Source organism: Hemibagrus wyckioides, linkage group LG21, assembly GCF_019097595.1.
Source record: "Hemibagrus wyckioides isolate EC202008001 linkage group LG21, SWU_Hwy_1.0, whole genome shotgun sequence".
Classification (NCBI taxonomy): domain Eukaryota; kingdom Metazoa; phylum Chordata; class Actinopteri; order Siluriformes; family Bagridae; genus Hemibagrus; species Hemibagrus wyckioides.
This window is the reverse complement of record NC_080730.1, coordinates 12,767,335-12,795,065: the sequence shown is the minus strand read 5'-3', so window position 1 is coordinate 12,795,065 and position 27,731 is coordinate 12,767,335. Positions and strand designations below refer to the sequence as shown.

At 37.1% G+C, this 27,731-nt stretch overlaps 1 protein-coding gene across 1 annotated transcript; it reads left to right on the top strand.

Annotated features, from left to right (window-relative positions):
* Positions 1 to 180: 180 nt before the first annotated feature.
* Positions 181 to 27,534, top strand: cntn2 (contactin 2). Its single transcript, XM_058373784.1, has 23 exons — positions 181 to 458; positions 10,638 to 10,728; positions 12,626 to 12,767; positions 12,894 to 13,069; positions 13,426 to 13,521; positions 13,612 to 13,824; positions 14,305 to 14,407; positions 14,659 to 14,840; positions 15,092 to 15,228; positions 15,407 to 15,536; positions 16,320 to 16,470; positions 16,790 to 16,917; positions 17,270 to 17,445; positions 17,883 to 18,003; positions 18,518 to 18,676; positions 19,332 to 19,481; positions 19,751 to 19,821; positions 20,335 to 20,569; positions 20,787 to 20,902; positions 21,466 to 21,652; positions 22,271 to 22,383; positions 25,510 to 25,678; positions 25,833 to 27,534. The coding sequence occupies exons 2-23, from the start codon at positions 10,671 to 10,673 to the stop codon at positions 25,943 to 25,945; spliced, it is 3,126 nt and encodes a 1,041-aa protein (XP_058229767.1). The 5' UTR covers positions 181 to 458; positions 10,638 to 10,670; the 3' UTR covers positions 25,946 to 27,534.
* Positions 27,535 to 27,731: the final 197 nt, after the last annotated feature.

Below are 27,731 nucleotides of genomic sequence, written 5' to 3'. Positions count from 1 at the left end.
AGGTTTTACACTCCACCCCCACTAAAAGACCCTGAGACAATACGCCGAGTCCCATAACAAAAGAGAAATGTATTTTTATAAGTAGACTTTCCTTATATTGTATTGTTCTGGAGAGAGAGAGAGAGAGAGAGAGAGAGAGAGAGAGAGAGAGGGAGGAGCTGATTCTCTGAGATGAGAAGGTGGATTGGCGCAGGAAAAGAAAAGAAGGAGGGATAATGATTTAGTATATGAAAGGCAGAAAGAGCGAGAGAGAGAAAGCATTAAAATAGTCACATTAGCGCTTCCTAACGAAACTCCGTTCGAAAACCTAAAGCCCGTATAACCCTCATTGTTATATTATCGCAGGCTGGTGGATGCACGCAGCGTCATTCTCCTGTTTGCGCAAATCACGCTGAACAGCATCACCGAACAAGGAGGAAAAATTGCATCCTCATTCCGATTCCGAGTTGTTGATAAAGGTAAGACCACAATCCTTGTAAGAAATTGATGTATTATATGGCATATACTTTTTCATCTGCTTATTTGCTGCCCGGTCTGCGGCGGATTTTTCTTTCGGACGCGGTGCGCAGATTTAATGGTTTGTTTTGTAAAATACAGAAGGGTCCCTCATCTCTTTAATGTATTTGATTGAGCAGTAGGATTGTGAATTTTAAATGTTTAGTCCCTGTGCTATAAAACATAACCAAGCATAGTCAGGTAATCTAGTTTCTCCTCGTTTATATAATATAGAAAAGCCTGAAATGATAGCTGGTGTATTTGGTGTACACGGGCTGCTGGCGGCGGGTGAGGATCCTGTGACGATTTGCTTCAGGTGTTCAGAAGAGCTGACATAGCATCTACGAGCACAGGTGCACTAGCTGCTAACTTCCTTTAACATGTTAAAAATCGCTATGTCCGATGTAAACACTAACATATTTTGCCAGTCAGGCTTGATTCCTTGATTACTGAAATTAATCCTATGGGAATTAACCTTAGTCCTAATTAAAACGTCTGCCTCTTTACCTCAAGACTGGTAAAGCCTGGAAAATGTTTAAAGAATTAGTAACCATTATCAAGGAATCCTATTGCAAATGAACCTTCTATTGGTGGCTATATAACAACTTGGGCCCGGTTTCCCTAAAGCAGTATTCAGTGTGTTTCTCACTGTCAAGAACTATGTGCTGCTTTAGAAAATAACAGCCCTGAGAAATTGGGTACAATTTTGAACAAAAACATTGATGAGGTTGAATCATTGATGGTTTAGATGTATGTTTTTAAGGGAAGTCAGCTGATATGAAAAAAATCATAATCATTAGTTAAAAATAAGATATAAGACTAGAGCATAGTGAAATTCATCCCAAAAAGTTATTCATCTAAGCCTTCACAAAGACCATTCTTTGCACACACTCTGAAGATGAGATAATGACCCAAAGATTCAGTCTTGACTGCTTTGTTCAGCTACCAGTGAATGAATGCTCTTCTAAGAGATTAGTATCTTCTGAGAGTTACTGATAATAACCAGATGATGAGAATGCCTTTCTTACTCTTTAATAGATAGTCACCATCTATAGTAACAGTGTTTTGTTTAGGATTAAATAATGACCCATTTGTTCAGAATTTGGAATAGACATTGAAGATTTAGTTATCCCAAACCCCAGCCACTGGATGCTGTGCTTGTCCCAAGCCCGCATAAAAATGGGAGGGTTGCGTCAGGAAGGGCATCCGACGTAAAACCTGTGCCAAGTTGTGTGGATCAATTGGTCCGCTGTGGCGACCCCTCACACGCCGGGAGCAGCTGAAAGATCAGCAACAACAACAACAACATTGAATATTTAGTTATAAGTTTAGTGCCAATCATAAAGACAGACAGTCTTTATAAACAGGACATTATTGTTTAAGTTTAATTCAACAGTAATTACATTAATTAGTTCACTTGCTGCTCTCATTTTATATTCTAGTATGAATATAAAATGTAATATTCCAATATTTTATGTTTTTGAGCTTGCTACACTGCCATCACTTCCTCTATTGCCTAATATTCATGTTCTTCATAGTAGGTTGAGAAAAGTACCTCTAGTGTATTGTAAATTCTTGTAAAGCTACCTTAAAAATCAAACCAGTGAGGACAATGATGATAACTCTAATGATCATAACACAGCATTGCTTTTAACAGATTTTCTGTTAATTATGGTTTGATGGTATATGATAACTAAAGTATGTAGAATTACATAATTTATAATTTGTTAAAGCTTTGCTAGAATATACTACAAAATATCCAATTTTACCTTAAGGTTTCAAACATTTGGTGAATTTTTATCATTCCACTTTAATTCTCAGAATATAATGAAAAGAATGGTTGTTTAAGATAAACAGCATGTGGAATGCTAGAAGCTACATTACTTAGGATAGTAGATGTCTTGGGGCTGTCCTGGGTAGTCAGAGGAGAGTGAGGGCACAACAGCAGCAACAACAACTGTCATGTAAATTAAAGCTCAGTGAAGCAGCATTGGAAAGCAGACAGTAGAATGCTAATGTTTTACCACCTCAGCCAAAATGATCATCAGTGGGCCATGTACTTAGGTGTTCAACCACAACTGAAAATGAAGGGGGGTGTTAGAGAAAGAATTTCTGTATTGTGTGTCCCCAAAATTGATTAACAGGCTAGTCAAGTAGTGGGTGTGCCTGTATTTATGACTGGTTGGGAAGATGCTGTGTTGATAATATAGTTAAGATTTGGTTCACCCTGAGAATTGACCATGGCATGTGTCTGTCTTGGCTCAAGAAACATTCAGTAAATTCTCTTATTTTCTATCCTGATTAAGTTAGGGGCAGATTTTTTCATCCTGAAATGGCTAAGATGTGTATATTCTAAGTAAATATGTAAAAATTTAACTTTGCACACATATCTCTCAGCTCATAAGGGGAATATTTAGTGGCAAGGCTGCATTGCATTACCCTTAGTTATGTTCCACAGTTTTCTTGAACAATACTTGAATACTTGAATTATAGGTTAGGTAAAAAAAATGAAAATTGAAAATGAGAAAATTGGCTTCTGAGCCATGTCTTTCATTAAAAAATTATGGATATGTTAATAATTGCTTTTAAACAGGTGTAGGTTTTATTTTCACCAACAACCCTGTCTATTTGCACCTAGAAATACATTATCTGTACTTGACAGTGTATTTGACAGAATGTGTCCTTGGATGCCGTATATTATGAGCACATTATGGAGCTTGGTTTCCTCTCCTTGGAATGAGAAATTTGTTACACCAACTACAAATGGTCTGCCAAAGAAGTCTGCCACTTAATTGGGAGACTTTTTACAGCTTATTCGTTATTTCTACATTCGTACAAAGCAATATTGAAATAACAGTAACAATTTAAGGCATGGTCTGACTGCAGACCACAGCAGGCATGTTTTTGAGCCCATATATTAAATGCAGAATGTGTGTTTAGACACATAGAAGACCATAGGGGGCACTGTAGACATCATAGAATCTGTCTCGTCACGTACAAAGAAAGAATTATGTATGCGCATGCTTTTTCTTTTTTTATTTCTGTTGTATACCATATTTTATATTTCAATTGTATATCTTTCAGTTGCATACTGCCATTATAAGGCCAGGCTGAAGGTCAACCTGGATCATAGTTTGGATCTTTAAGATTCAAACTAAGATCTCTAACAGAAAGGAAAATTGTTTTGTCAGTCATGTCTCTCATTAATGTTTAATTTGTTCATCCGTGGTCAGGAGTTCAGGGGGCTAGGTAAGGACAGGTTAATCTGGGACAATTTGCAAGGTATGCTTGGTAAAGTGTGGCACATGCCTATGTGGGCAGAAGAGACTACTTTGCACCGCCTTAATCAAACACAAAATCAAAGAAATTGTTTTTATAAATATTAGTATATTTTATGATATAATATTTTTCTGAAAATGTTAAACATCTAGATAACACAAACCTTCAAGAAGATTTTTGAGTAATGTTAATAAATGTTACTGCAAGCACTAACAAGCATACCTATCATGAGGTAAATTGACAAGATTTCTGAGATTTCTACTTACCATTTTAAATATTGTGAAATAATTTGTAAATGTTATTATATTTACTGTTAATGTTAACAACCTAACTTGACATGATACAGTATATTACAAAAACCGTGAATGCAATCAAGCTTATTCAGAAGTGTTTGAAGGGTCTGTTTTGAATATAAACTCAAAGACACAATCATCTGTACCACTCAAAGACAGACCCACTCATATGTCTTCTGCATGCAGACTCTTTTTACTCAAGGACATAACCTTATTATCTTTGTAGTTTGTATAATGGTTAGTGTGAATATAAGCTACAGCGTAAAAGAACTGCAGTGAGGTGTAGCTGAATTAGATTAGGGTTGCCGTGAGCATATTCTATCTAGTTACTGAGAAATGACTGTATCTCGATCCCCTAAACCTGTATCTTCATATAGTACTGCTGAGTCATTTACAGCACTAGATTATTCAGCCACACATGTTAATATAATGTTCAGTCTGAGAATGTGGACTTATTTAACCCAGACTGAAATCCATCTGATTTACCAGGTTCGTTTCACTATTAACACAGTGTCTAAAGGTGGAAGATCACTAATAAATGTTTGACCACTTGACCACTTTGACCACGCCATTTCATGGAAGAATGTGGAGTTTTCAGAGGTTACAAGGCCAGTGTGCTGAAAGCTATGTGATGTAGTGGCAACTGAGATCTGAGTCAACAGGTAAATGATGAGGAGAGGGAGTGTTGTGGCAGGAGGTTCCTTTATCTTTAAGTATTACAGATGAGGCTTTGTCTACATCTGGCAAGAAGAATTAAGCAGGAAAACAGGGCATTATTGTCTTCCAGGCAGACACAGATGCTGTGGCTGTCAAAGAGAACATGCACTGTTTTCAGTGAAGTCACTGATTATGCTTATCGCTGCCTCCCTGGGTGCAGCTGTCTACAGCTCCACTGTCTTTGTGCACTCAATTGAACTCAACACAGTGGATTTGTAAAGGAAAAATTGGAGTAGTCTCCCTCGTATGTCACTCAGATTGGAAATGTTTTGATAGTAAAAGCTGTAAAACAAATGTGCAATTTCTGATTCCCCACAATAATCTTCTGGGAGTCTTTATTTTACAGTTTAAGGATTTGCTCAATCAAGGCCTGATACATAAGAATGAATGAAAATTTTAAGTTTTGCGCCTAGAGCAACTGCGCTCTGACCCCAACCCCCATGGATGGGATATGTGAAGAAACTTCACTGTGCAGTAATGTATATGTATAACTTAACTTAGCTGGCACACAGCTGGTGAGAAGATAAAAACTGTGTCCTTTCTGTCTTAACAAAATCAATGCATGTAGAATTTTAATATTACCATAAAGTATAAAATTCTTAACCTCAACCTTTTCTACAATTGTTGTCTTAGATGTTTCTTTTACACCATTTAGCCAGAACATTATCTTCTTCTTCTTTCGGCTTTTCCCTTCAGGGGTCACCACAGCGAATCATCTCTCTCCACCTATCCCTATCTTCTGCATCCTTAACACTTGCACCCACTAGCCCATATCCTCATTTATTACATCCATATACCTCCTCTTTAGCCTTCCTCTTTGCCTCCTGCCTGGCAGCTCCATGTCCAACATTCTTTTACCAGTATACTCACTCTCCCTCCTCTGAACATGTCCAAACCATCTAAATCTAGCCTCCCTAACTTTGTCCCCCAAACATCCAACATGAGCTGTCCCTCTGATGTACTCATTCCTAATCCTGTCCAACCCTGTCACTCCCAAAGAGAACCAGAACATTATAAGCCCAGTAAATAAGGTGAATAATTCTGACTGACTCATTACGATTGCCCTTGTGTTCCCAGTATGCAGAGGTCCAAGGAACAACAACCGGTGAACCTGTGAACCAGGGTCATGGACGCTCAACGCTCATTGATGAATATATATAGTGAAGGCTAGCCACATCCGATCCCACAGAACAGTTACTGTCGCACAAATTGATGAAAAAGTTAATGCTGGCTAGGATAGAAAGGTGTCCGAGCCCACAGTACATCACAGCTTGCAGTGGCTTCTGTAAAAAATTCAGTGCGTTCATAAACAAAAATACATTTTACAGATATTTTAGAGAAATAGTCATGGACACTATATGATATTGGAAACCTATGAAAAGCGATACGAAAGGAAAAGGCTCTGCAGTTACTATGAAATCCAATACATTTGAACGTCACTAGTTGAATAGTTTCTGTCAAAGTACAATACATTAGATTTAACCTGCTGCTTTACTAGAGAAAATAAGGCATCCACTGTCTAAGCTGCTTAATTTAGATGTATTTGATGATGTTTATTAATTTGTCTGTATATGTAAGTTAGTCTGGCCTAATGGTGCCTTATTCTATTTGGAAGCAACGAAAGACAAATCTGCTGGGGAGAATGAATGAATGTATTACCATGACCGTCTGATTAATGGTCACAATCTTTCAAACAGGTCAAAGAGTCCATTAGGATGATTTGCTGCAGGAATAGAGCAAAATGGTGATAAACTCTGAGGTTAAGACAGGTGAAGAGTTTAGCATATAAGATCTGAAAGTGTCAGTAAAAGTAATTGTTTACATATATTTTTGTTCACGAGGCAGTGCCAGTTATACAAGAAGATCGGAATAATTATAGTCTTGATCTACACTGCTCATCATAATGTCGTAAGTTTAGCCTAAATAAATAAGCTGTAAAGAAGACACAGGCTTGCAGATAGGATATATGGTATACTTCAAATAATGCATGAAACATTCACACCTTTGTTGCAGTAGCCACTAGAGATTACATGGGTTTATAAAACCTGGAGCCTTAAGTAGTTTTTATGGAGCTGCTAAGAAAAAAAGGATGCCTCTTATAATAAGCCTATTATTATGTCACTTTATGACTTAAGAAATACATAAAGAATCTGTAGGCTACATATTGCAAGGCCACATAATGCAATATGTGAATGAAAATTAAGTATAATATATTACGTTATACACTATATTGCCAAAAGTATTCGCTCACCCATCCAAATAATCAGAATCAGGTGTTCCAATCACTTCCATGGCCACAGATGTATAAAATCAAGCACCTAGGCATGCAGACTGTTTTTACAAACATTTGTGAAAGAATGGGTCGCTCTCAGGAGCTCAGTGAATTCCAGCGTGGAACTGTGATAGGATGCCACCTGTGCAACAAATCCAGTCGTGAAATTTCCTCGCTCCTAAATATTCCACAGTCAACTGTCAGCTGTATTATAAGAACGTGGAAGTGTTTGGGAACGACAGCAACTCAGCCACGAAGTGATAGGCCACGTAAACTGACGGAGCGGGGTCAGCGGATGCTGAGGCGCATAGTGCGAAGAGGTCGCCAACTTTCTGCAGAGTCAATCGCTACAGACCTCCAAACTTCATGTGGCCTTCAGATTAGCTGAAGAACAGTGCGCAGAGAGCTTCATGGAATGGGTTTCCATGGCCGAGCAGCTGCATCCAAGCCATACATCACCAAGTGCAATGCAAAGCGTCGGATGCAGTGGTGTAAAGCACGCCGCCACTGGACTCTAGAGCAGTGGAGACGCGTTCTCTGGAGTGACGAATCGCGCTTCTCCATCTGGCAATCTGATGGACGAGTCTGGGTTTGGAGGTTGCCAGGAGAACGGTACTTGTCTGACTGCATTGTGCCAAGTGGAGGGGGGATTATGGTGTGGGGTTGTTTTTCAGGAGCTGGGCTTGGCCCCTTAGTTCCAGTGAAAGGAACTCTGAATGCTTCAGCATACCAAGACATTTTGGACAATTCCATGCTCCCAACTTTGTGGGAACAGTTTGGAGCTGGCCCCTTCCTCTTCCAACATGACTGTGCACCAGTGCACAAAGCAAGGTCCATAAAGACATGGATGACAGAGTCTGGTGTGGATGAACTTGACTGGCCTGCACAGAGTCCTGACCTCAACCCGATAGAACACCTTTGGGATGAATTAGAGCGGAGACTAAGAGCCAGGCCTTCTCGTCCAACATCAGTGTGTGACCTCACAAATGCGCTTCTGGAAAAATGGTCAAAAATTCCCATAAACACACTCCTAAACCTTGTGGACAGCCTTCCCAGAAGAGTTGAAGCTGTTATAGCTGCAAAGGGTGGACCGACATCATATTTAACCCTATGGATTAGGAATGGGATGTCACTTAAGTTCATATGCGAGTCAAGGCAGGTGAGTGAATACTTTTGGCAATATAGTGTGTATATATATATATATATATATATATATATATATATATATATATGATAAATTAACAAAAAACAATAAGATATAAGATATTGGATGTGCATATACAAATGCAAATACGATAATAAATACATAATGAGATAAATATATAGATATAAAGGACATAAATATGAATATCCGATTATAACAGTAAACGTAAATACATATCTGGAATTTTTACCTTAATTTGTTTCTATATTTTAACAAATTAGAGATGACTATATTTCCATTGAGAGATGACTACATTGTTTATATCTATTTTAATAGGACTGTTAGTAGGGCTGATAATGAAGTCACATTGTAAGAAGCTTCCTCGATTGCTAGCCATTCTGGTTTGTCACCCAACTCCACCGAACAAATCTTCCTCCACCATGTCAAAATATTTAAATTAGCTGCCCAGTAATAATATTTAAAATTGGGAAGACCAAATCCTCCTAGATCCTTAGGCTTATTTAAATGTTTATTGTTAACCCTAGCTGTCTTATTAGCCCAAATAAACCGGGTTATAATAGATTATAGTTGTTTAAAATGATGAACGGGGATAAATGAAAGAATAGCTTGAAATACATGCAAAAATCGTGGAATTATTTTTCAATAAATTCAAGCAATGGTGGGATGGACTTTTTAGGGTTAGAAATGTAAAAAAGTATGTCATCTGCATGTCGGGGTCTGCTCTCAGTCACTATAAGTGCTTTACTGAGATGTTGCCTAATAGTAGTGGCCAGTGGCTCCATTGCAAATAAAAAAGGAGATATGGATATCCCTGTCACGTACCACAACTTAGTTGGATCAGATTTAAAATTTCTTTATTTGTATAGATTATGTTAACCAGCCGTTTTAAATTAAAATATATGTGCCTATTGGGCATAAAACCAGTCTAATCTTGATGAACAATTGAACATATGTACATTTTCAAAAATGGTTTTAACTTTGAATTTATTTTTATTTGCCCAGAAACACTGATAATTTAAGGTTTTATCTATCTATTACATGTTTATACAACAATTTAGTGGCTAAGAAAGAACTTTCATTTAAGTCTCACAAATCACATTTAGTTCACAGTAGGTGACACAGGTCACACAACACAGAGGTCAATAATTTAACAAGTGGCAACTTGATTTTAGATTTAGTATTACTATGCTAAAGAAATGTAACTTGAACTTGAAAGAAATGGATGCTATTCTTATCCTTTACCAACAAGACACTTTTGTGTACTGGTGCTCATTGCTCTTTTCAAATGTTGACTGAGAACCCGTTTCTTTAAAAATGATTGAGGTAATGATAAAAAAATACCTATATATCAGTATCAACGGTTTATGGCAGAGCATTAGCTTATTGAACATAAATTATATAAACTGAGGCAACCTAATAAATAAAAATAATAATAATAACTAAAAATAAATAAAAACTCTAAAAAAGCTAAACAGAATTCTTGTTTTCAGAAGAAGATTGACCAAAAGCTTTTGGTGTTGAATTAGTTTCTGTGTTAGAGAATTTATTCAGTTTAAAGAATCACAAATATCAAACAGCTCAAAACTATTAAGGCATGGACATGTATGCACATGGGATCTACACTGACAGTAAAATTTGCATCTTTATCCTAATCCTATTATTTTATTTTATTTTTTGTCTACTTCTCAAGAATCTCCCGGTATTATCGAAGCTACAAACAGAGCGGCACAGGCTCTCTACTGATATTAGATTGGCTAGAGTACTGTACCACTAGTAAGATGCCTTACCAATTACACTTGAGATTGTTTTCTGAGCTGCTGCTGTTGGACAAAGGCACCAGATGTGGGAGAAAAAAACAATGAACCTGCAGAGTAGATTAGGTTATGAGGTTGACATTGGAATACTCTCTCAAAACAACTTGGACGTAGTACATTCATACATTTGATCATTTCATGTTTTGTTCACTTTTCAGCAGTGAATGTGCCATTGACCTCTTAAAAACCTCTTTTAATCTCTTAAATTTGTAACAATACAATTATATTTATAAAAAAAATGTTTAGAAAATATGATCAATATGGGGAATAGTTGTGGAAAAAGACACTTTTTTGTTCTTTTGTATGCTTATAGTGTGGTATGTGCGTATACGTACATGTGACAGATGTTAAAATATTTTTGGTTTATTTGACTTGCAGATTTTATAGTTACAAAGCTGAAACTATTTAAGTCCTTTCACCTATTCAAAGTTTTATGTAGTAAAACTTAATGTAGTAAAAGTTTCATGTAATACCCCCCCCCCAAACAAACAAACAAACTTGCTCACAGGGCATGAAACACAACATTTGCTATTTGAGAGGGAAGTAATTAACAATCAGTTTTTTATTAGCTTGATTAACTTTTTAATGCTAATGTTGTTCAGGAGCTGTCTCTCACTTGGGTGTGGTCATATAAGATGAGGATCCTATTGTTTCTACTAGTGCTTTGCTCCCTGGCTTTGAGCTACACTGTGGGTAAGTACACCTCCTGGTTTCCTCTTTGTTTGCCCCACCACACACACACCTTTTTATAAAACCATCATCTGCATCTTCCTTGTAACATCCAGTTTGTAAATTTATGGTTGTATCCTGCAACAGAGGTTTCAAGTCCCCTCTAAAATGTACAATATCAGGTTGATGACTGGTAATGTGATTTGATTGCATATATGATATAGGAGTGGACTTGTACCAGAAAAAGCCAGACTTTAGATTAATTATTGATCGTGTTATTTTAGGTCAGTAAGCAGACACGATTAAATTTTCTTGAGAGATGTTTTTTTACTTCAGGGCTGAAATATTTTAAGCATTAAATGTTAATGGCTTTACCACAAATAAACTAGCCATCTCACCAGTAGGGGAATTTGAATGAACAATTAAGCAAGCATTGCTTTACTAATTACAATTGTATAAGCTTGTGTCTATATTTAGCATATATTTAGTAATATAAATACATACCAGTGATGAGTCATTGTCTTTTACTCATTGCCTCTTAATCCATTGTGTCTTTTATGCCCATTAGTGCAGTTTCACCACTAGGTTGTGGTGTTAACCATGTTAATGTTAACCATGCAGCCTCGCAATAACCTGTGCAGATGTGAGGGCAGTTTTTTTGTGCAATTCCATTAGCTGTAGCCATAAACACAGCACAGGGCTGGGATGTTAATCCCCAGGGGACACCTGCACATCGAATAAACTGAATAGAAGCATTCACCTGTACTCTTCTACATCTTTCTCCTCATCCTCAAATCAGCCACCCCCCACTTCCTCTACATGTCTCACCAGATTCCTTGCATGCCTACCAGTCAAAAGTTAAGATTCACTTCACTTCCTTTTTCAATTTAAAAAGTACACCGTTTTCAATTCAATAAATTGAAATAATGTGAATTATATAATAATGTGTATTACTCTTTTTAAAGAGCAGTAACTCTAACCAGCATAGAGAGGAAAGTGTGAGGCCCCAGTGCTCAACTGAGCAATATGGCAAATACATCAGAGAATCTAGTTTGAGAAACAGATATTGAATGGTACAACTCTCACACAACACCACTCTCAAAATCAACAGTCATCAACACTAGGATGCTGGCGTTGATGAGAAATGAAAGACCAAAAAGCACAACAGACCTCAACCTTATTGAGATGTTGTGGGAGCAGCTTGATTGTATGGTTTGAAAAAGGGTCGATCATGCCGAGCCAACTTGTGATAGGTACTTCAAAAAGTATAGGGTGAAGCATCCTCAGATTACCATAACAAACTGACAGCTAGAATGCCTAAGTTCTGCAATGCTTTAATTGCTGCTAAGGGAGGAACCAACATTTAATGGACAAAATTATTATTTAAAGCAAAAATCACTAAAAATGACCAACAACACACCCAAACTTTTGACACAACCACACACACACACAAATCCCACACTGTCACAAAATTAGATTCCTAAGACTCCACACTACATATTTCCAATTTTATGCATATTAAAAATGTATACAATTTTATAATTAGAACAACAAATTGTGCAATTGTAGTGAACTATTACATTAAAAATAACTTTTTAATATTATGCCCACAAAAGGATTGCTAAAAACTTCACGTACAAAATATCCGAAACTCAGGTTGAAACCCAGGGACCCTGTAGCTTTGAGGCAGCAACAATGCCCACTGTTCCAGAGGTGCCATTCTATATTTCTTTTTAAAAAATATAATTACCAGTGCTAAATTATGCATAGAGTGCTCATTGAAAACCAATGTAGCTATAATACACTGTTAAGATTGCAGACCAGTTTACTCTTTCAACACCATCAGTGACTTTGTAAGCAATCATTAAGGATGAGATGAATGAACAATTTTATTTTGCTTTGTGAATTTGCTCATTTACAGGTGGGGACGTGTGTGTTTCGGGTCATGACAGTGGGCCAGTGTTTGAAGAGCAGCCATCCAGTCTGATTTACCCAGAGGGGCTGCCTGAGGGCAAAGTGACGCTGAATTGCCAGGCAAGAGCCAGTCCTGCAGCCTCCTACAAGTAACACAATTTTCAATTACTATCTAGCTCTAAAATACCAAATAACAAATATGGCTATATTAAACTATTATTGGAATAAGGCCTTTTTTAAACTTTGGTTATTCTTTTGTTTGTGGTTCTGCTCAGGTGGCGTGTTAATGGGACAGATGTGGTAATAAAAGAAGACTCTCACTATACTCTGGTGGCAGGGAACCTGGTGATCAATAACCCCCAACAAGGCCGTGATGCTGGCTCATACCAGTGTCTTGCCATCAACCGCTGTGGCACTATTATTAGCCGAGCTGCTAACCTAAAATTTGGCTGTGAGTTTGGACCAGACCTTTTATCCTTAAGAGGCTGACTCTCTGAGGGAACCCTAATTGTGTATAACCCTACAACAGACTGTTTCCCTATATGTTAGCAGACCTCTTTTGGAAGCTAAAAATCCTTAATTATCCCATGAAACTTTAAAACCCCTTTCCCTAAGATTTTATTAGCTTCATATGAAATTATGAAAGCCCTTGAAAATTTGGGTTCATTGCTTAGAAATGAATTTGATATGTTGATTTTCCAATATCCAGTATATAATTGTATAGAATCCCAATACAATAAAGATTTAAGTGTAAAATACCCAATATATTTTTTAAACCTGAAAGCCTTGTTTGCTGTTTCTTCTTAGATCTCCAAGACTTTCCTTCAGAAAGCAGGAGTCCTCAGACTGTTTATGAGGGAGTAGGGACTTTTCTGGCATGCCAGCCTCCACCTCACTACCCAGGTAAGTTGCAGAAACAAGACAAAAATCGGACCATTCTCAAAGGTGAAGATAATGAAATGAAAATGCCATTTTGTCTCTGTTTACTCCTAGCTCTTTCCTACCGTTGGATCCTCAACGATTTTCCTAGCTTTGTCCAGCCAGATGGAGGAAGGTGGTTTGTGTCCCAGGTGACAGGCAACTTGTACCTGGCTAATGCCAAAGTCAATGATACAGGCAACTACTTCTGCCTCACCACCATAAACTTGGACATCACAACTAAGAGCACATTCAGCAAAGCCATTCAGCTCACAGTGCAGTCTGATGGTCAGCACTAATGTTGTTCTGCTTGATTTTGAAGTTGAAGTTTTGGTTACAATGGAGTTTCTTGGGGGAAATACTATATTTTTCTATGAATGAATTCATACTTATTTTAAGTATTCTATAAAGTTGTCAGTAATTATTCACACATTTTAAAAATGTATTCTTGTTAAAATAAAATAGTTTTTCCTATTATTTAAAAAACGTAAAATTGAAAGTGAAAATAATTGCAGTAGTTTTTAATTTTCCTCCAAGGTGCAAGTAATTCTGGTGTTGACTGTAGGCCACTGCTTGTCTATGATAGGCCTCATGTCAGTCCACTAATGATCATTTCACTATTGATCTATGTAAATAGCTCTTTTAGTATTTTTGTAGTTTTCTTTACTCCCGGCTCCAATATTTGAAGGAGAGGAAAGTGTTTTACTGTCATTTGAATGGTTTCCCTTCCCTTCATTTATTCATTAATTAATTCATTCACATTTTTAGCTAACCCCCGGAAATCAGCCCCCAGCATCTGTGTGCGTTTTCCCTCTGAGACTTATGCCTTGGCAGGTCACACCACACAGCTGGAGTGCTTTGCCTATGGCAAGTAAGTAGCTTAGGCGCACTTACAGTACATCTTTGACTGATTCACTATACTATAAGATAGATAGATAGATAGATAGATAGATAGATAGATAGATAGATAGATAGATAGATAGATAGATACAACCTTATTGTCATTGCAAAGTACAGGTACATAGCATATACATGTACATGTACATAAATATATACATATAAATCATATCATCCACCTTTTCTGGCATTTTGTCTATTTATTCATCAATGTCTTTATCTAAGTCCTACACCTAAGTTGCGCTGGAGGAAAGTGGATGGAGTTTTACCCTCCAAGGTTGGCACGAGTGCAGATAGCTCCATCCTGACCATTCCTGACCTAAGCTTTGATGATGAGGGCATGTATGAATGTGAGGCTTACAACTCAGAGGGACGGGATACACACCAGGGTCGGATCTCAGTCCAAGGTAGACTTTGAACTGAAACACTTCAAACATAAATGATCCTGCGTTTCCTGTTGGTTTCATTATAGTTTATTTTTATTGTACAATTCACATTAGTTAGTGAGAAGTATGTTAGCAGAATTTATAACAAATATAAGTTTAGCTGGCAAATTAATATTAGTACATGTGTAATAAAATGTGTTATTACAAGATTAAGTCTTTAATCCAGAAAATTGGAGTTCATACAGTAATGGTGTGTGTGAATTTGTGTGTAGCCCAACCAGAGTGGCTCCAGGTGATGAGCGATTCTGAGGTGGAAATTAGCTCAGAGCTACACTGGAGTTGTTTGGCTGCAGGAAAACCAAGACCATTAATACGCTGGCTTCGCAATGGACTACCTCTTAGCTCACAGGTTAGTTACAATAGCTACATATTAAATATACCTTTGTTTTATCTCCTAGATACATTTAAGAATAATTATTTATTTGTTTACTTATACATGTAGAGTGGTGATGTACTTTTACATCACATACAGTGTGAAATAATAATCTTGTCAAAAAAAAAAAAATTGAATTCCTGCTTGTGTGCAGGATCGTGTGGAGGTTAATAATGGTCACCTAAAAATTAGTAACTTGGCACTGGAGGATTCAGGGATGTACCAGTGTGTGGCTGAGAACAAGCATGACACCATCTACTTTAATGCAGAACTCCGAGTTCAAGGTGAGCAGAAGATGCATGAAGGTTGGCAGGCCTGTCAGATTAAAGCTACCTAAAAACTAGCACAGTGGTGAATAAAACCAATCCAGTTCCAAACCTCAAAATCTGCCTAACCCAAACCCTGTATTAAACTCCAAAATCATGACATAAATATTAATTATTGCTAATTATTATTAATTAAATATTGTGTATTATTTATAAGTTGTTCGTTTTAATTAATCAGTATTAAGCTAATACAGTTCTTTTTAAGGTCTGATTTAATTACATACTTTGTATTGTCATAAATAAAGAATATCTGTGATTTCATTCATCTTCATTCACATAGTTACAATTTAATACAGTTAACGCAGTTAACTTATTTATATTAATATACTATTCCAGCTAATTTTCTACATGTATGTTTGCATTAAATGAAGTAGACTATTAGGTTTGCATGGCACTGGTGTCATTTACTTGCAAATGCAATGCATTCCAAACCCAAAGTATGAAAACCAATGACTTGGCCAACTTTGGCCAACTTACTACACAGTTTAATGTCATTTCACAATACTAACGAATGTGGTAAACATTAATCTGTTGAATTTTCTGATCCCTTGCTCTATCTATTGCAAATCCTGTTTTGCCCATCCCATCATACCCCAAGTCTGGTCATAACTATTTGTGATTACATTGTCCAAGGATATTTCTCTCCCCTTTTCTCATACTGTGTGATCCCTCTCCTCATTTCCTGTCTCCTCCCCTTTCTCCATCTTTTTTTCTCTCCTGTTCATCTGTTCTGGGTCTCAGTCCAGGCTCCAGATTTTAGGCAGAACCCAGTGAGAAAGTTGGTCCCGGCTGCTCGTGGAGGCCAGGTTAAGATGGAGTGTAAACCACGTGCTGCTCCTAAACCCACGCTCTTCTGGAGCCGTGGCACGGAACTCCTTACCAACAGCAGCAGGTAACATCTGCCATAATCTCCCTCATGTGTTTTTCAAGAAGAATGGTGTGAGTAGATAAACATTATACAAATATTTCGATAAATAACTTTAAGGAGACTCCTATGTTAGAATTGAATTTGATTTTATCATATTGGGCAGCATTTCTGTTTTTCACAGTAGGCCCAAATGGGCTTTATTTTTTTTTTTTTTTTTCATAGTTTAGTGAAATTAAAATGAAATGTTGAAATTATGAATGTAGTAGCTAATAGGTTATGAAGCCTCAGCTCCAAGTTGTGTTGGTGAAAGATCTGAGGAATAACTTGAAGAAACTCAATGCAGGGTTACAGTCACACCAGACGGGGTTCTGTGGATTTATAACATCAGCCGTGCAGATGAAGGAAAGTACACTTGCTTTGCTGAGAATTACTTGGGCAAAGCCAACAGCACCGGCCATCTGTCAGTCAGAGGTATGAATCTTCATGAACATGTCCTGATCTGTTCAACATGGCCCATTACATTGTTTTTATTAAACCAGTAATCTAAAACTAGTAATCACCACAAATATCTAGAAAGCACATGTCCAACATGCAGCCTTAAAATTCTTGGGTCATTTTCCCTTGGGTCATTTCACACACATCTCATCAAGAATATCCCCTCAACAAACAAAGGGACTTACATTTGTTTCCACATAATATTACTAATCAAGTGGAATAAGGCAACGTTAAGTAGCTTTCAAATAAACATGATGATTCATCATTACATGATGATTCTGGACTTGCTTCTCTATTAACTCTTGATATTTTATCCTTTTACAAACAGATGCAACCAAAATTACATTGGCACCTTCAAATGCCGACATCAACCAGGGGGATAATGTCACCCTACAGTGTCACGCATCACATGATCCAACCATGGACCTCACCTTTACCTGGTCCCTTAATGGGGTTGTGCTAGACCTGGAGCAACCAAACGGACACTACCATCGAATGGATGGGGTAAATGCTTTATTTTTGTGTTCAATTTTACCATGATCATAAAAACCAAATGAGGATGGACTGCAAAATATATTATGTTTTTTCTCTGATTTACCCATTTTACTTGCAGTCAGCAAATCTGAAGCCATTTTCTCAGTAATTATGTAATTCTGGCTTTATTTAAGCAAAACCATGTTGCAGTGAGGGTGGTGATGTTTATTATGAATTGGGCAGGAGTAGCTTTTGTATTCACACATCTCAGCAGCCTTTGAACTGTCTTTTAATGAGAAATGCTTCAAAGTGAAATTGGTTTTCACAATTGGTTTCCCTTTTTCTGCTGTCAGTTGTATGTGGTTGTGCTTAGTATTTTTATGTGAATCATTAAATTAACATAATAATGCAATAATAATCCAGATTTATTCAAAAACTCCCTTTGCTTTGCTCATCATGCTCTGTAGAAAGAAACCGTCGGTGACCTGGTCATCATGAATGCCCAATTAAGCCAAGCAGGCATCTACACCTGTTCAGCGCAGACAGTTGTAGACAGTGCAACAGCATCTGCCCGACTGGTTGTTAGGGGTGAGTGTGCATGTATGTGTGTGTGTTTGTGTGTGTGTGTGTGTGTGTATGTTAATGTGAGTTTAGGAGACCTAAGGCAATGCCTGTTCTACTGTTATATACTCTTTACCATACTGTTTTATCATATAAAATATAATGTTTATTGTAGAGTATTATAAGTGTTACACTGAGCTAAAAAATATGAATAAAGGTATATGCTTTTGTTGAAGAAAACACCATAACTCTCATGGAATTTGAAGCTCTCAGAAACAATTTACCTCTGGTACTCTTGGCAGTGGTGGCTCAGTGGTTAAGGTGTTGGCCTACTGTTGGGAAAGTTGTGAGTCTAAATCCCAGGACTATCAAACTGGGCCTTTGAGCAAGGCCCTTAACCATGAATTGCTCAGTTGTATAAATTATATAAAATGTCAGTTGCTCTGATTAAGTGAGTCTGCCAAATGCAATAGAGAAAAATGTTACTCTGAATGTACATGGTCTCTCTCTTTTGCTTTTTTTTTTTTTTTTTTTACTCCAGGCCCTCCTGGGCCTCCCGGGGGTTTGGTGGTTAAGAATGTGAATGAAACATCACTGGAGCTAAGGTGGAGTCGTGGCTATGACAACCACAGCCCCATTGGGAAATATGTCATCATGGGCCGCTCTGAGTACTCACATGACTGGAGGAGAATGAGGACAGGTAAAACACTAATTCTGGTGATTTTTAAGAAAACACAGAAGGCCTGAGTGTTTTTTGGGTTTGTCATAGTTTGATATTTTTGGGACCAACATGCAATTTTTTGGGATGCTCACTCGTGAGCATTTATATTTGGAAAATTCTTCATGATGGAATTAAAACAAATAGCTATTTAATTTTATTTATTGTGTTACTTATAGGATGTACAGTGTTTAATGAATACTGTGTAAATATTGTGATTCCATTTCTAAGGAAGTATTAATCTAATCAGTTATATTTAATTAGCATTTGGATAAAATAGCCTGTTGAAGTCGTGTGTAATAAGTAATGTTGTAAAAAACTAATGGAATGCCTAATACTTTTGCTTTGTCCTAGTGCAGTGTACCATTATCTAAGTTAAGTCTAGACAAAAGTGGCTTCCAAAATACCACTGCTCCAACAGTTTTTATGTGTCACACATAATGTGTCATGCAAAAGTGATTTATTTTTAATCAGGTCAGCAAAATGGACACATTGTAATGCTATGTTAAAATTGTGTTTGCACAAAAATAAGACTTTAACATATAATACTACTTTCTGTTGGTGCCAGTTAGTGGTTGATTTGCTATTCAGTCATATTAATAGTAATCAGATGTTTTTTCATATATTGTCTACTTAGAACCTGCTAATATCGAGGGCAATGCTGAATTTGCACGTGTAATTGACTTACGACCATGGATGGACTATCAGTTCCAGGTTATCGCCAGCAACATTCTGGGTAGTGGGGAACCCAGCATGCCTTCACAAACAACCCGCACCAAGCAGGCAGGTCAGAGAACTCAAAAAAATCCACATATACAGTATATATATATATATATATATATATATATATATATATATATATATATATATATGTGTGTGTGTGTGTGTGTGTGTGTGTGTGTGTGTGTGTGTGTGTGTGTGTGTGAATCATATTGCTATTTAAACAAATGTAAAAATGTAAGACGTAGGATATTTATTAATAAATTGTGGTAGTGGATCACGAAATTGCTTGAGGTCATAGAAAATTCAGAGATCTGTATGTGGTTGTGTTCTCAGCACCAACAGTGGCACCCAGTGGTCTAGGTGGAGGAGGAGGAGATCGCAATGAGCTCATCATCACATGGACAGTGCGTGAACAGTGTTATTACATACTTTTTATAATATTTTATATATATATATATCATCTCTCAAAAGTTTGGGATCACTCAAAAATTTTATTGTTTTCCAAGGAAACATACATGAAATTAGTCTGAATAGAAAATATAGCAAAAGACCAGGACATGCCGACATGTCAGAGTTAGAAATAATGATTTTGATGGAAATGATAAATGTTTTCTTCAAACTTTGCCTTCATAAAAAAAACACCTTTTGCAGCAATTACAGCCTGGGCATTCTAACTGTCAATTTTTCAAGATATTCTGATGAGATTTCACCCCATGCTTCCTGGAGCATCTCCTACAAGATGGATTGGCCGATGGAGTCTTCCTCCATAGCTCAAATCAAGCTGAAAAATGCAAGTGATCCCAAACTTTTGAGTGGTAGTGTATATATATATTTATATATATATTTATATATATATTTATATATATGCTGATCACACATCAACTGAATGTGTTTTTCCCCGTCCATGTGATATATAGCCCATGGCAAGGGAATATCAAAATGGTGATGGCTTTGGCTACATCTTGGCATTTAAGAAGTTGGAGGCACAAACATGGATGGTGGTCCGTGTTCCTAATGTGGAGTCTTCACGTTACGTCTACAGTAACCAGAGTCTCACACCATACTGCCCCTTTGAAGTTAAAATCAAAGCCTACAACAGGAAAGGCGAAGGCCCTTTCAGTCAGATAGCCTTGGTTCACTCGGCTGAAGAGGGTAAGACATGTATAAAACCTAAGAATGAGGCTGTAGAAGACTTTTGAGAAGGGAACTGCACTGAATCATTGTCAAAATATATTCCATATATCATTATATTTTATATAAGTAGTTGATGCCACAATCACGTAATTAACTTAGAAGGGCTTAATACTAACACAGAAAAGTGTTTTATGAAATTCAAAGTCATTGAAATGAAGAATTGTATCTCCTTCAGAGCCCACAGTGTCACCCCGCAAGATCAATGCCTCAGCATTAACAGCCTTTGAAATCCAAGTCTCTTGGGACCCCATTCAGCATTTTGGCAGCAATGGAGTACTGCGTGGCTATGAGGTTTACTTCCTAATACTTAATATTCAGTTATTAATATCTAATAAACATGATCCATATCATCAGATATCAGATAATTGTAGAAGTAATGGGGAAACCAGAGTTCATCATATTCTAAAAATCTATGATTTCTGTGTCAATATTTAAGCAGCATTTATCAGTTATCAGTTATATTAACCTCATATCATAAATGTTTAGAAATTAAGAAAAAGAAAAATGTGTTGGACTGAGACTAGTTCAAAGAATAATGTATAATACTATAAATGATTGAATTGCGCTGTTGTAGGTAATATATGTAATCACATAATGTTCAATCTCTTGTCAAGTTATTACAAAGCCTAAAAACTTAAATGTCTGTAATGGTCTATTACAAAATAAGTGACAAGAGATTTTAGTTGTGGAAAAAAATTAACATATATAGAGAGTTTTATTAATGGAAAGAAGTTGAAAGAATAAGAACAATGGGACCATGTAATCTCTCATTGTAATTATATGAAACAGCATAAAAGATAATGAAGATACTACATATTCCTGTGTTCTTTAACTATTGTGTCATCTCTTTGTAGATCCGGTACTGGAGGCAGCATGAGCGGGAAGCTGCAGCAGACCGTGTGCGAACAGCTGGTCTAGAGAATACAGCACGGGTGGCTGGATTAAGACCCAACACACTTTATCATGTCACTGTTCTGGCCTATAACAGTGCTGGCACTGGGCCACCCTCTCCACGCACCACTGTCATCACTAAGAAACCCCGTAAAAGTTTTGATTTATTGACATTCCTGGGGACCATTGTTGATAGTGGAAAATGACTTTGGGATTTTTATCATACTTATCTTGATGCATAGTTGGGGTGGCAATATGACAAAAATATCATGGCACAATTCTCGCACATTTAGGCAAAATAGTAGTGTTACAAAGAGTAGTTTATTCTGGAATGTCTATAAAAATAAGTAAAAAAATTTATTAAAATACTCTAATAGTAGTCATATATTCTACTAGTAAGTAAATAATAACAAGTAAATACGTACATTCTACAGTTTTAAAGATTCAGTATAAAATTGGAAATCTGCTTATATATATATATATATGTAGCAATGTATACCTGTAATATAATATATACCTATAAAATACCTGCAATATCTCAGAAAAGTGCATTGTGCATTAATATTGTAATAGTTATTATGTTGCTGTTTTATAGTTTTTTAAAAGTAACTTACAAGTAAGGCATCAAGTAAAGCACCTAGCTGTTCTAGTGCCAAGTCTAATGATAAACCTGTTAAATCTATCAAATAGAAAATTACATTTTCTTAAATTAAGAACAATGTGAATGCTACAAGACTGATTAGATCATTTGCATGTCTTCATTTTCAGCCCCTAACCGTCCTCCAGGGAATGTTTCATGGAAGACAGATGGTTCGTGGGTAACAGTGAGATGGGATCATGTTAAATCTATGGACAATGAGTCTACAGTGCAGGGCTACAAAGTAAGTGGCACACGGGGGCATGCATTATTAGATCCTAATGCAGTATTGTTAATCAGTGATTTTAAATTGTCTTTGTTAAATGAACTTACGTTGCTTCCAGTCCTGAACAAAATGAAACTAGATTAAGTTTAAATGCTATTGTGGATTTATAAGATAAGTGATTGAGGAGGTTGCCACTAAAAACAGGGTAAACAGAGTAAAATGCTTTTCAGCAAATAATTTCAAGGAACCACTTCAGTAAAGAAAAAACAGCACATACAGTATGAACTACATATGTTGGACAAATCTGGATATACATTTCTAAATAATTTTAAAGTGATGAGCACATACACTGATCAGCCATAAAATTATGACCACCTGCCTAATATTGTGTTGGTCCACTTTTTGCAGCCAAAACAGCCCTGACCCATTGAGGCATGGATCCCTGTAGGTGTGCAATGGTATCTGGCACCAAGATGTTAGCAGCAGATCCTTTAAGTCCTGTAAGTTGTGAGGTGGGTCCTCCATGGATCGGACTTGTTTGTCCAGCACATCCCACAGATGCTCGATTAGATTGAAATTTGGGTAATTTGGAGGCCAAGTCAACAACTCAAATTTCTTACTGTACTCATCAAACCATTTCTAAACCATTTTTGCTTTGTGGCATGGCACATTATCCTGCCAAAAAAGGCCACAGCCACAAGTGAATACTGTTTCCTTGAAAGGGTGTACATGGTCTGTAACAATGCTTAGGTAGGTGCTACGTGTCAAAGTAACATCCACATGGATGTCAGAACCCAAGGTTTCCCTATAGAACATTGCCCAAAGCATGACATTGCCTCCGCCGGCTTGCCTTCTTCCCATAGAGCATCCTGGTCCCATGTGTTCCCCAGGTAAGCAACCCACAGGCACCCGGCCATCCACGTGATTCATCAGACCAGGCCACTTTCTTCCATTGCTCCGTGGTCCATTTCTGATGCTCATGTGCCCATTGTTGGCACTTTCGGTAGTGCACAAGGGTCAGCAAGGCTATGCAGCCCCATACGCAACAAAATGTATTCTTACACCTTTCTATCAGAACTAGCATTAACTTCTTCAGTAAATTGAGCAACAGTCGCTTGTCTGTTGTATAGGACCACACGGGCCAGCCTTCGCTCCCTGCGTACATCAATGAGCCTTAGCCGCCCATGACCCTGTCGCCGGTTCACCACTGTTCCTTCCTTGGACCACTTTTTATAGATACTGAACACTGCAGACCGGGAACAACCCTCAAGAGCTGCAGTTTTGGAGATGCTCTGATCCAGTCATCTAGCCATCCCTTTTTGACCCTTGTCAACCTTGCTGAAATCCTTACACTTGCCTATTTTTCCTGCTTCTAACATCAACTTTGAGGACAAAATGTTCACTTGCTGCCTAATATATCCCACCCACTAGCAGGTGCCATGATGAGGAGATAATCAGTGTTATTCACTTCACCTGCCAGTGGTCATAATGTTATGGCTGATCGATGTATAAAAGAACCATACAGCAACTGTCTTGTTAATTTCCTCCTCCTTGGTTAAATTTAAAGTGTTATTTATTTCTGGAATGCCATCTTTTTTTTTTACTTTGCAGTTGGCTCATTTAAATATTTTTTATGTTACATCAACCTAATGACTACATTTCAGTGTGGTGTAAACAAAAAAGAGTCAAACATATTATCTGGAGGCTTATACGAAATTGGTCACAACTGGTAGGAGTGAAATGACTTGGTGAGTTGGATCCATGCATTTATTTAAATGACTTGAGGTGATTGAATGAATTGAGGTGACAACTAATTGATTATATATGATTGTATATTGATTGTTTACAGTACATTTACCTTCATAGCATTTGGCGGACGCCCCTTTCCAGAGTGACCACAAAATTGCTTTGAAGTCTCTGGTTCACTAGGTTACGGACTAAGGATACCTTCATTCTAAAATTCTATTGCAGGAAATATAGCATTTTTAAAAAAAAAAAATACATAAAACTATCATGAAAAATATCTGTGCTAATTTAAGTATTTTAGGAAGACTTGTATGTAGTATGAAGGTCGCCAGTGACTCAGCTATTCAGACATCTAGGGAAAGAGTCTTCATATATTTCTACCTTGTACCCTGAGAGGTGGGGAGACCAGTCGTACAGTGCTAGTAGATCAGAGGAAGCTTTATGCAGTGAGAGGAGTGATAAGAGCTTTGAGGTAAGGGTGCTGGTCCATTTTTTGGCTTTGTAGGCAAGCATCAGTGTTTTAAATCTGAGGCGTGCAGTTATTGGAAGCCAGTGGAGGGGGCAAAGCAGTTGGGTGCTGTGTGAGAACTAAGGAAGGTTAAAAACAAGTCATGCAGGTGCTTTCGGATCATTTGCAGAGGACAAATTTGCAGAGGGTGCAAACTGCTCCCAGTTTCTTAGCTTGGAGGTGATACAGGGTGGGGCGCAAAAACTCACGCAAAAAAAACAAATTTTTTTTTTGATAATGAAAGAACATAATTTCAAATTATGCTGTTTTAAACAAAATATCTTGAAGGTGGTGGTCACCATTCTCTATGCACTGATGCAACCAATTTCTGACGTTTCCCTCTACACGTTCCAACATGTCCACTGGAATTCGGGCTATTTCCTGCCGAATAACATTCTTCAGCTGAAGCAGGATTGTGGGGCGATGTTTAAAAACCTCTGCTTTGAGGTTACCCCATAAAAAAAATCACAGGGCATTAGATCGGGCGAGCGCGCCGCCCACGGGATGTCACCTCGAATCGAGATGAGCCGTCCAGGGAACATTGCCCTCAAAACTGGGTGGGAACGGTGGCCACCACCTTCAAGATATTTTGTTTAAAACAGCATGATTTGAAATTTGAAATTATGTTCTTTCATTATCAAAAATAAATTTTGTTTATCAGCCACAATTTTTCTTTCATTCACCTTCAAAAAAGGGAAGTTTTTGCGCCCCACCCTGTATTTCGCATAGGATACACAAGCACTTCTGGTTTGTCTTTTCTAAAAGAATCCGTCTTTGTTGCTATCTTACCATATTTGACTTAAAACAGATAAAGTTAAAAGGTACAGGACATTTAATTGGCTAAGAAGATACCAGTTATCTGCCTATTTATATTCTCCCCATTTTCATAGGTCCTATACAAGCATGAGGGACAGTCAGCTCTAAAGGTGTTAGACAAAGGCAAGGCATCAATCAGCCTTCCACTTCCTAAAGATAATGGCTATGTGGTCCTGGAAATCCGATCTTGGGGAGATGGAGGTGATGGACCAGCTCACGAGATAATAGTATCTCGAGATTCAGGTATGTTGCCTATCATTTGCAAAGAAAATGCAAAAAAATAAAAATGTTTACTAGTTTTAAGCAGCAAATATTTAAAAGGATGCAATACTTAATCATAGTTTCTGTATTTGTTTAATCAATATATAAGGAGATGATTTTTGTGTATGTTCTACAGGAACTGGAATGATGGTTCAAAACAACAGTGTGGGAAGCCTCAGATCCTTCAGCATATTATTCTTGCTCTGGCATGCTATGTTTTTCATTGTAACTGGCTTATCACTGCTATGATTAGCCAGTGTAAATGTAATACCCCACAGATATTGTCTGGTTATGCCCCAGGTGGGGTGTGACTTTAAGAATTGGGGGCTCCAGTTACGGAGGTTGGGGGAGGGTGAGTGCCTGGGTTTTAATGAATAAATCAGACAAAGATCATTTGACTTAATCTTTTGTATGAAAAATGATTTTTAACAAAAACAACTAGTATTGAAAACCTTTTCATTTTAGTCATCATTATACATAAGTGATAACAGGCACATAGACTTTAACAGGTCAAGATCAATATACTTACTATGGGCCTCATTTATCAATTTTTTCAGTAAAGTTATTTGTAAATATTTTTGTAAGTCAGACTAAACTATCTGAGAGTCATAGCAAGCCTGAAGATGGTACAAGATTACACATCAATTTGACCAATCTTGAGACAAATGAGATCAGATCCCTATCAGGCCCTTAGTACTGGCTCTAAAAAATAGCAGCATTTAAAGCAGATGGCATGGAAAATGTAATCAATATATCCATTTATGCTGCCCCTTTTCCAAGTATTACAGTGGCATTCCTAATTGCCTGACTGGTTTGATTTGTCTTAATTTATGGATTTATCTTGGCTTGCTTTCTTTTTTCATATTCAGTATTTCTTTTGTTGATGCCTTTTTTGTATCTAACTAAAATACAGAATCTTTTAATACCTGACAGCCCTAATCTGTATCTCCTAATCTCAATGTGATTTATAAAATTTTAAGTTGATGTTTAAATTAGTTAGTCTTATTATTTGTAGATTTACACAATTTCAGGAACATGAGTAAAATACGAACATTTTTTTGCAAATTATGGAATTTTCTTGATACCAGTTGTATTGTATAAATGTTCCTATGAATGTTTTACAAATAAATCCCCTCATATCTAACATGATAAATGAGGCCCGATATTGAGATGATATGTTCATGATATGCTCATGGTATACAGACACAATGTGAATCACCATGTAGAAAAAATTCTTTTTTTATAGGTTGTTGCCAGTGTTTGGCAGCATGAGGATTGTATCTAAATGAGTATTCAAATGAAAGTTTACTTTTTATTTTGCTAAAAACACAAAACAAGAAGTATACTAATTAGCGTAAGTAGTCACTTCTGAAACATTATAGAGCCAACAAACTCAACTCATTCTTACAATGTGCACCCAAGTTTGTGTGTGTGTGTGTGTGAGACTTAGGTCTTAGTTTTAGGTTGCCATAGACACAGTGGTCAAACAAATAGTATCTGATAATAAAGGCGGTAAGGCTTATGAGTTTATCTTAATACATCAAGGTTATTTAGTTATCAAAACCATTATTATCATAGTTTCTTTATCAAGTGTTATGTAAAAGAATCAATAACCAGAAATAAAGTGTTTGCCAGATATGCTGTAAAAAGTCCAGGGAGACAGATGTTACACAATGCAGTGGGTTAGAGTGCACTTCAGTTAATCACCTTACTGTGGTAATATTTATGGCACTATTATACATCTTATTTATGTGCCGTATAGGTTTGCACATGCATGGCCTAATTGTGATAAAAGATTTACAGCCAAATGGGAAAAAATATTTTTTGTTATTTCCCAGTATATATGGATTGGATCAGGACTACTCCCAGTATAATGTTACCAGAGCAGGATTTTATTACGTATTATCCATTATCCTTATCCATTTTAAAGTTTTTTATTCTTACCTGCACCTCCCACATCAAAGGTACAGAACTTTTACTTTCCAGTCATAATTTTTAAACATAGCAAAGATACAACGACAATCTATAAGTCTTC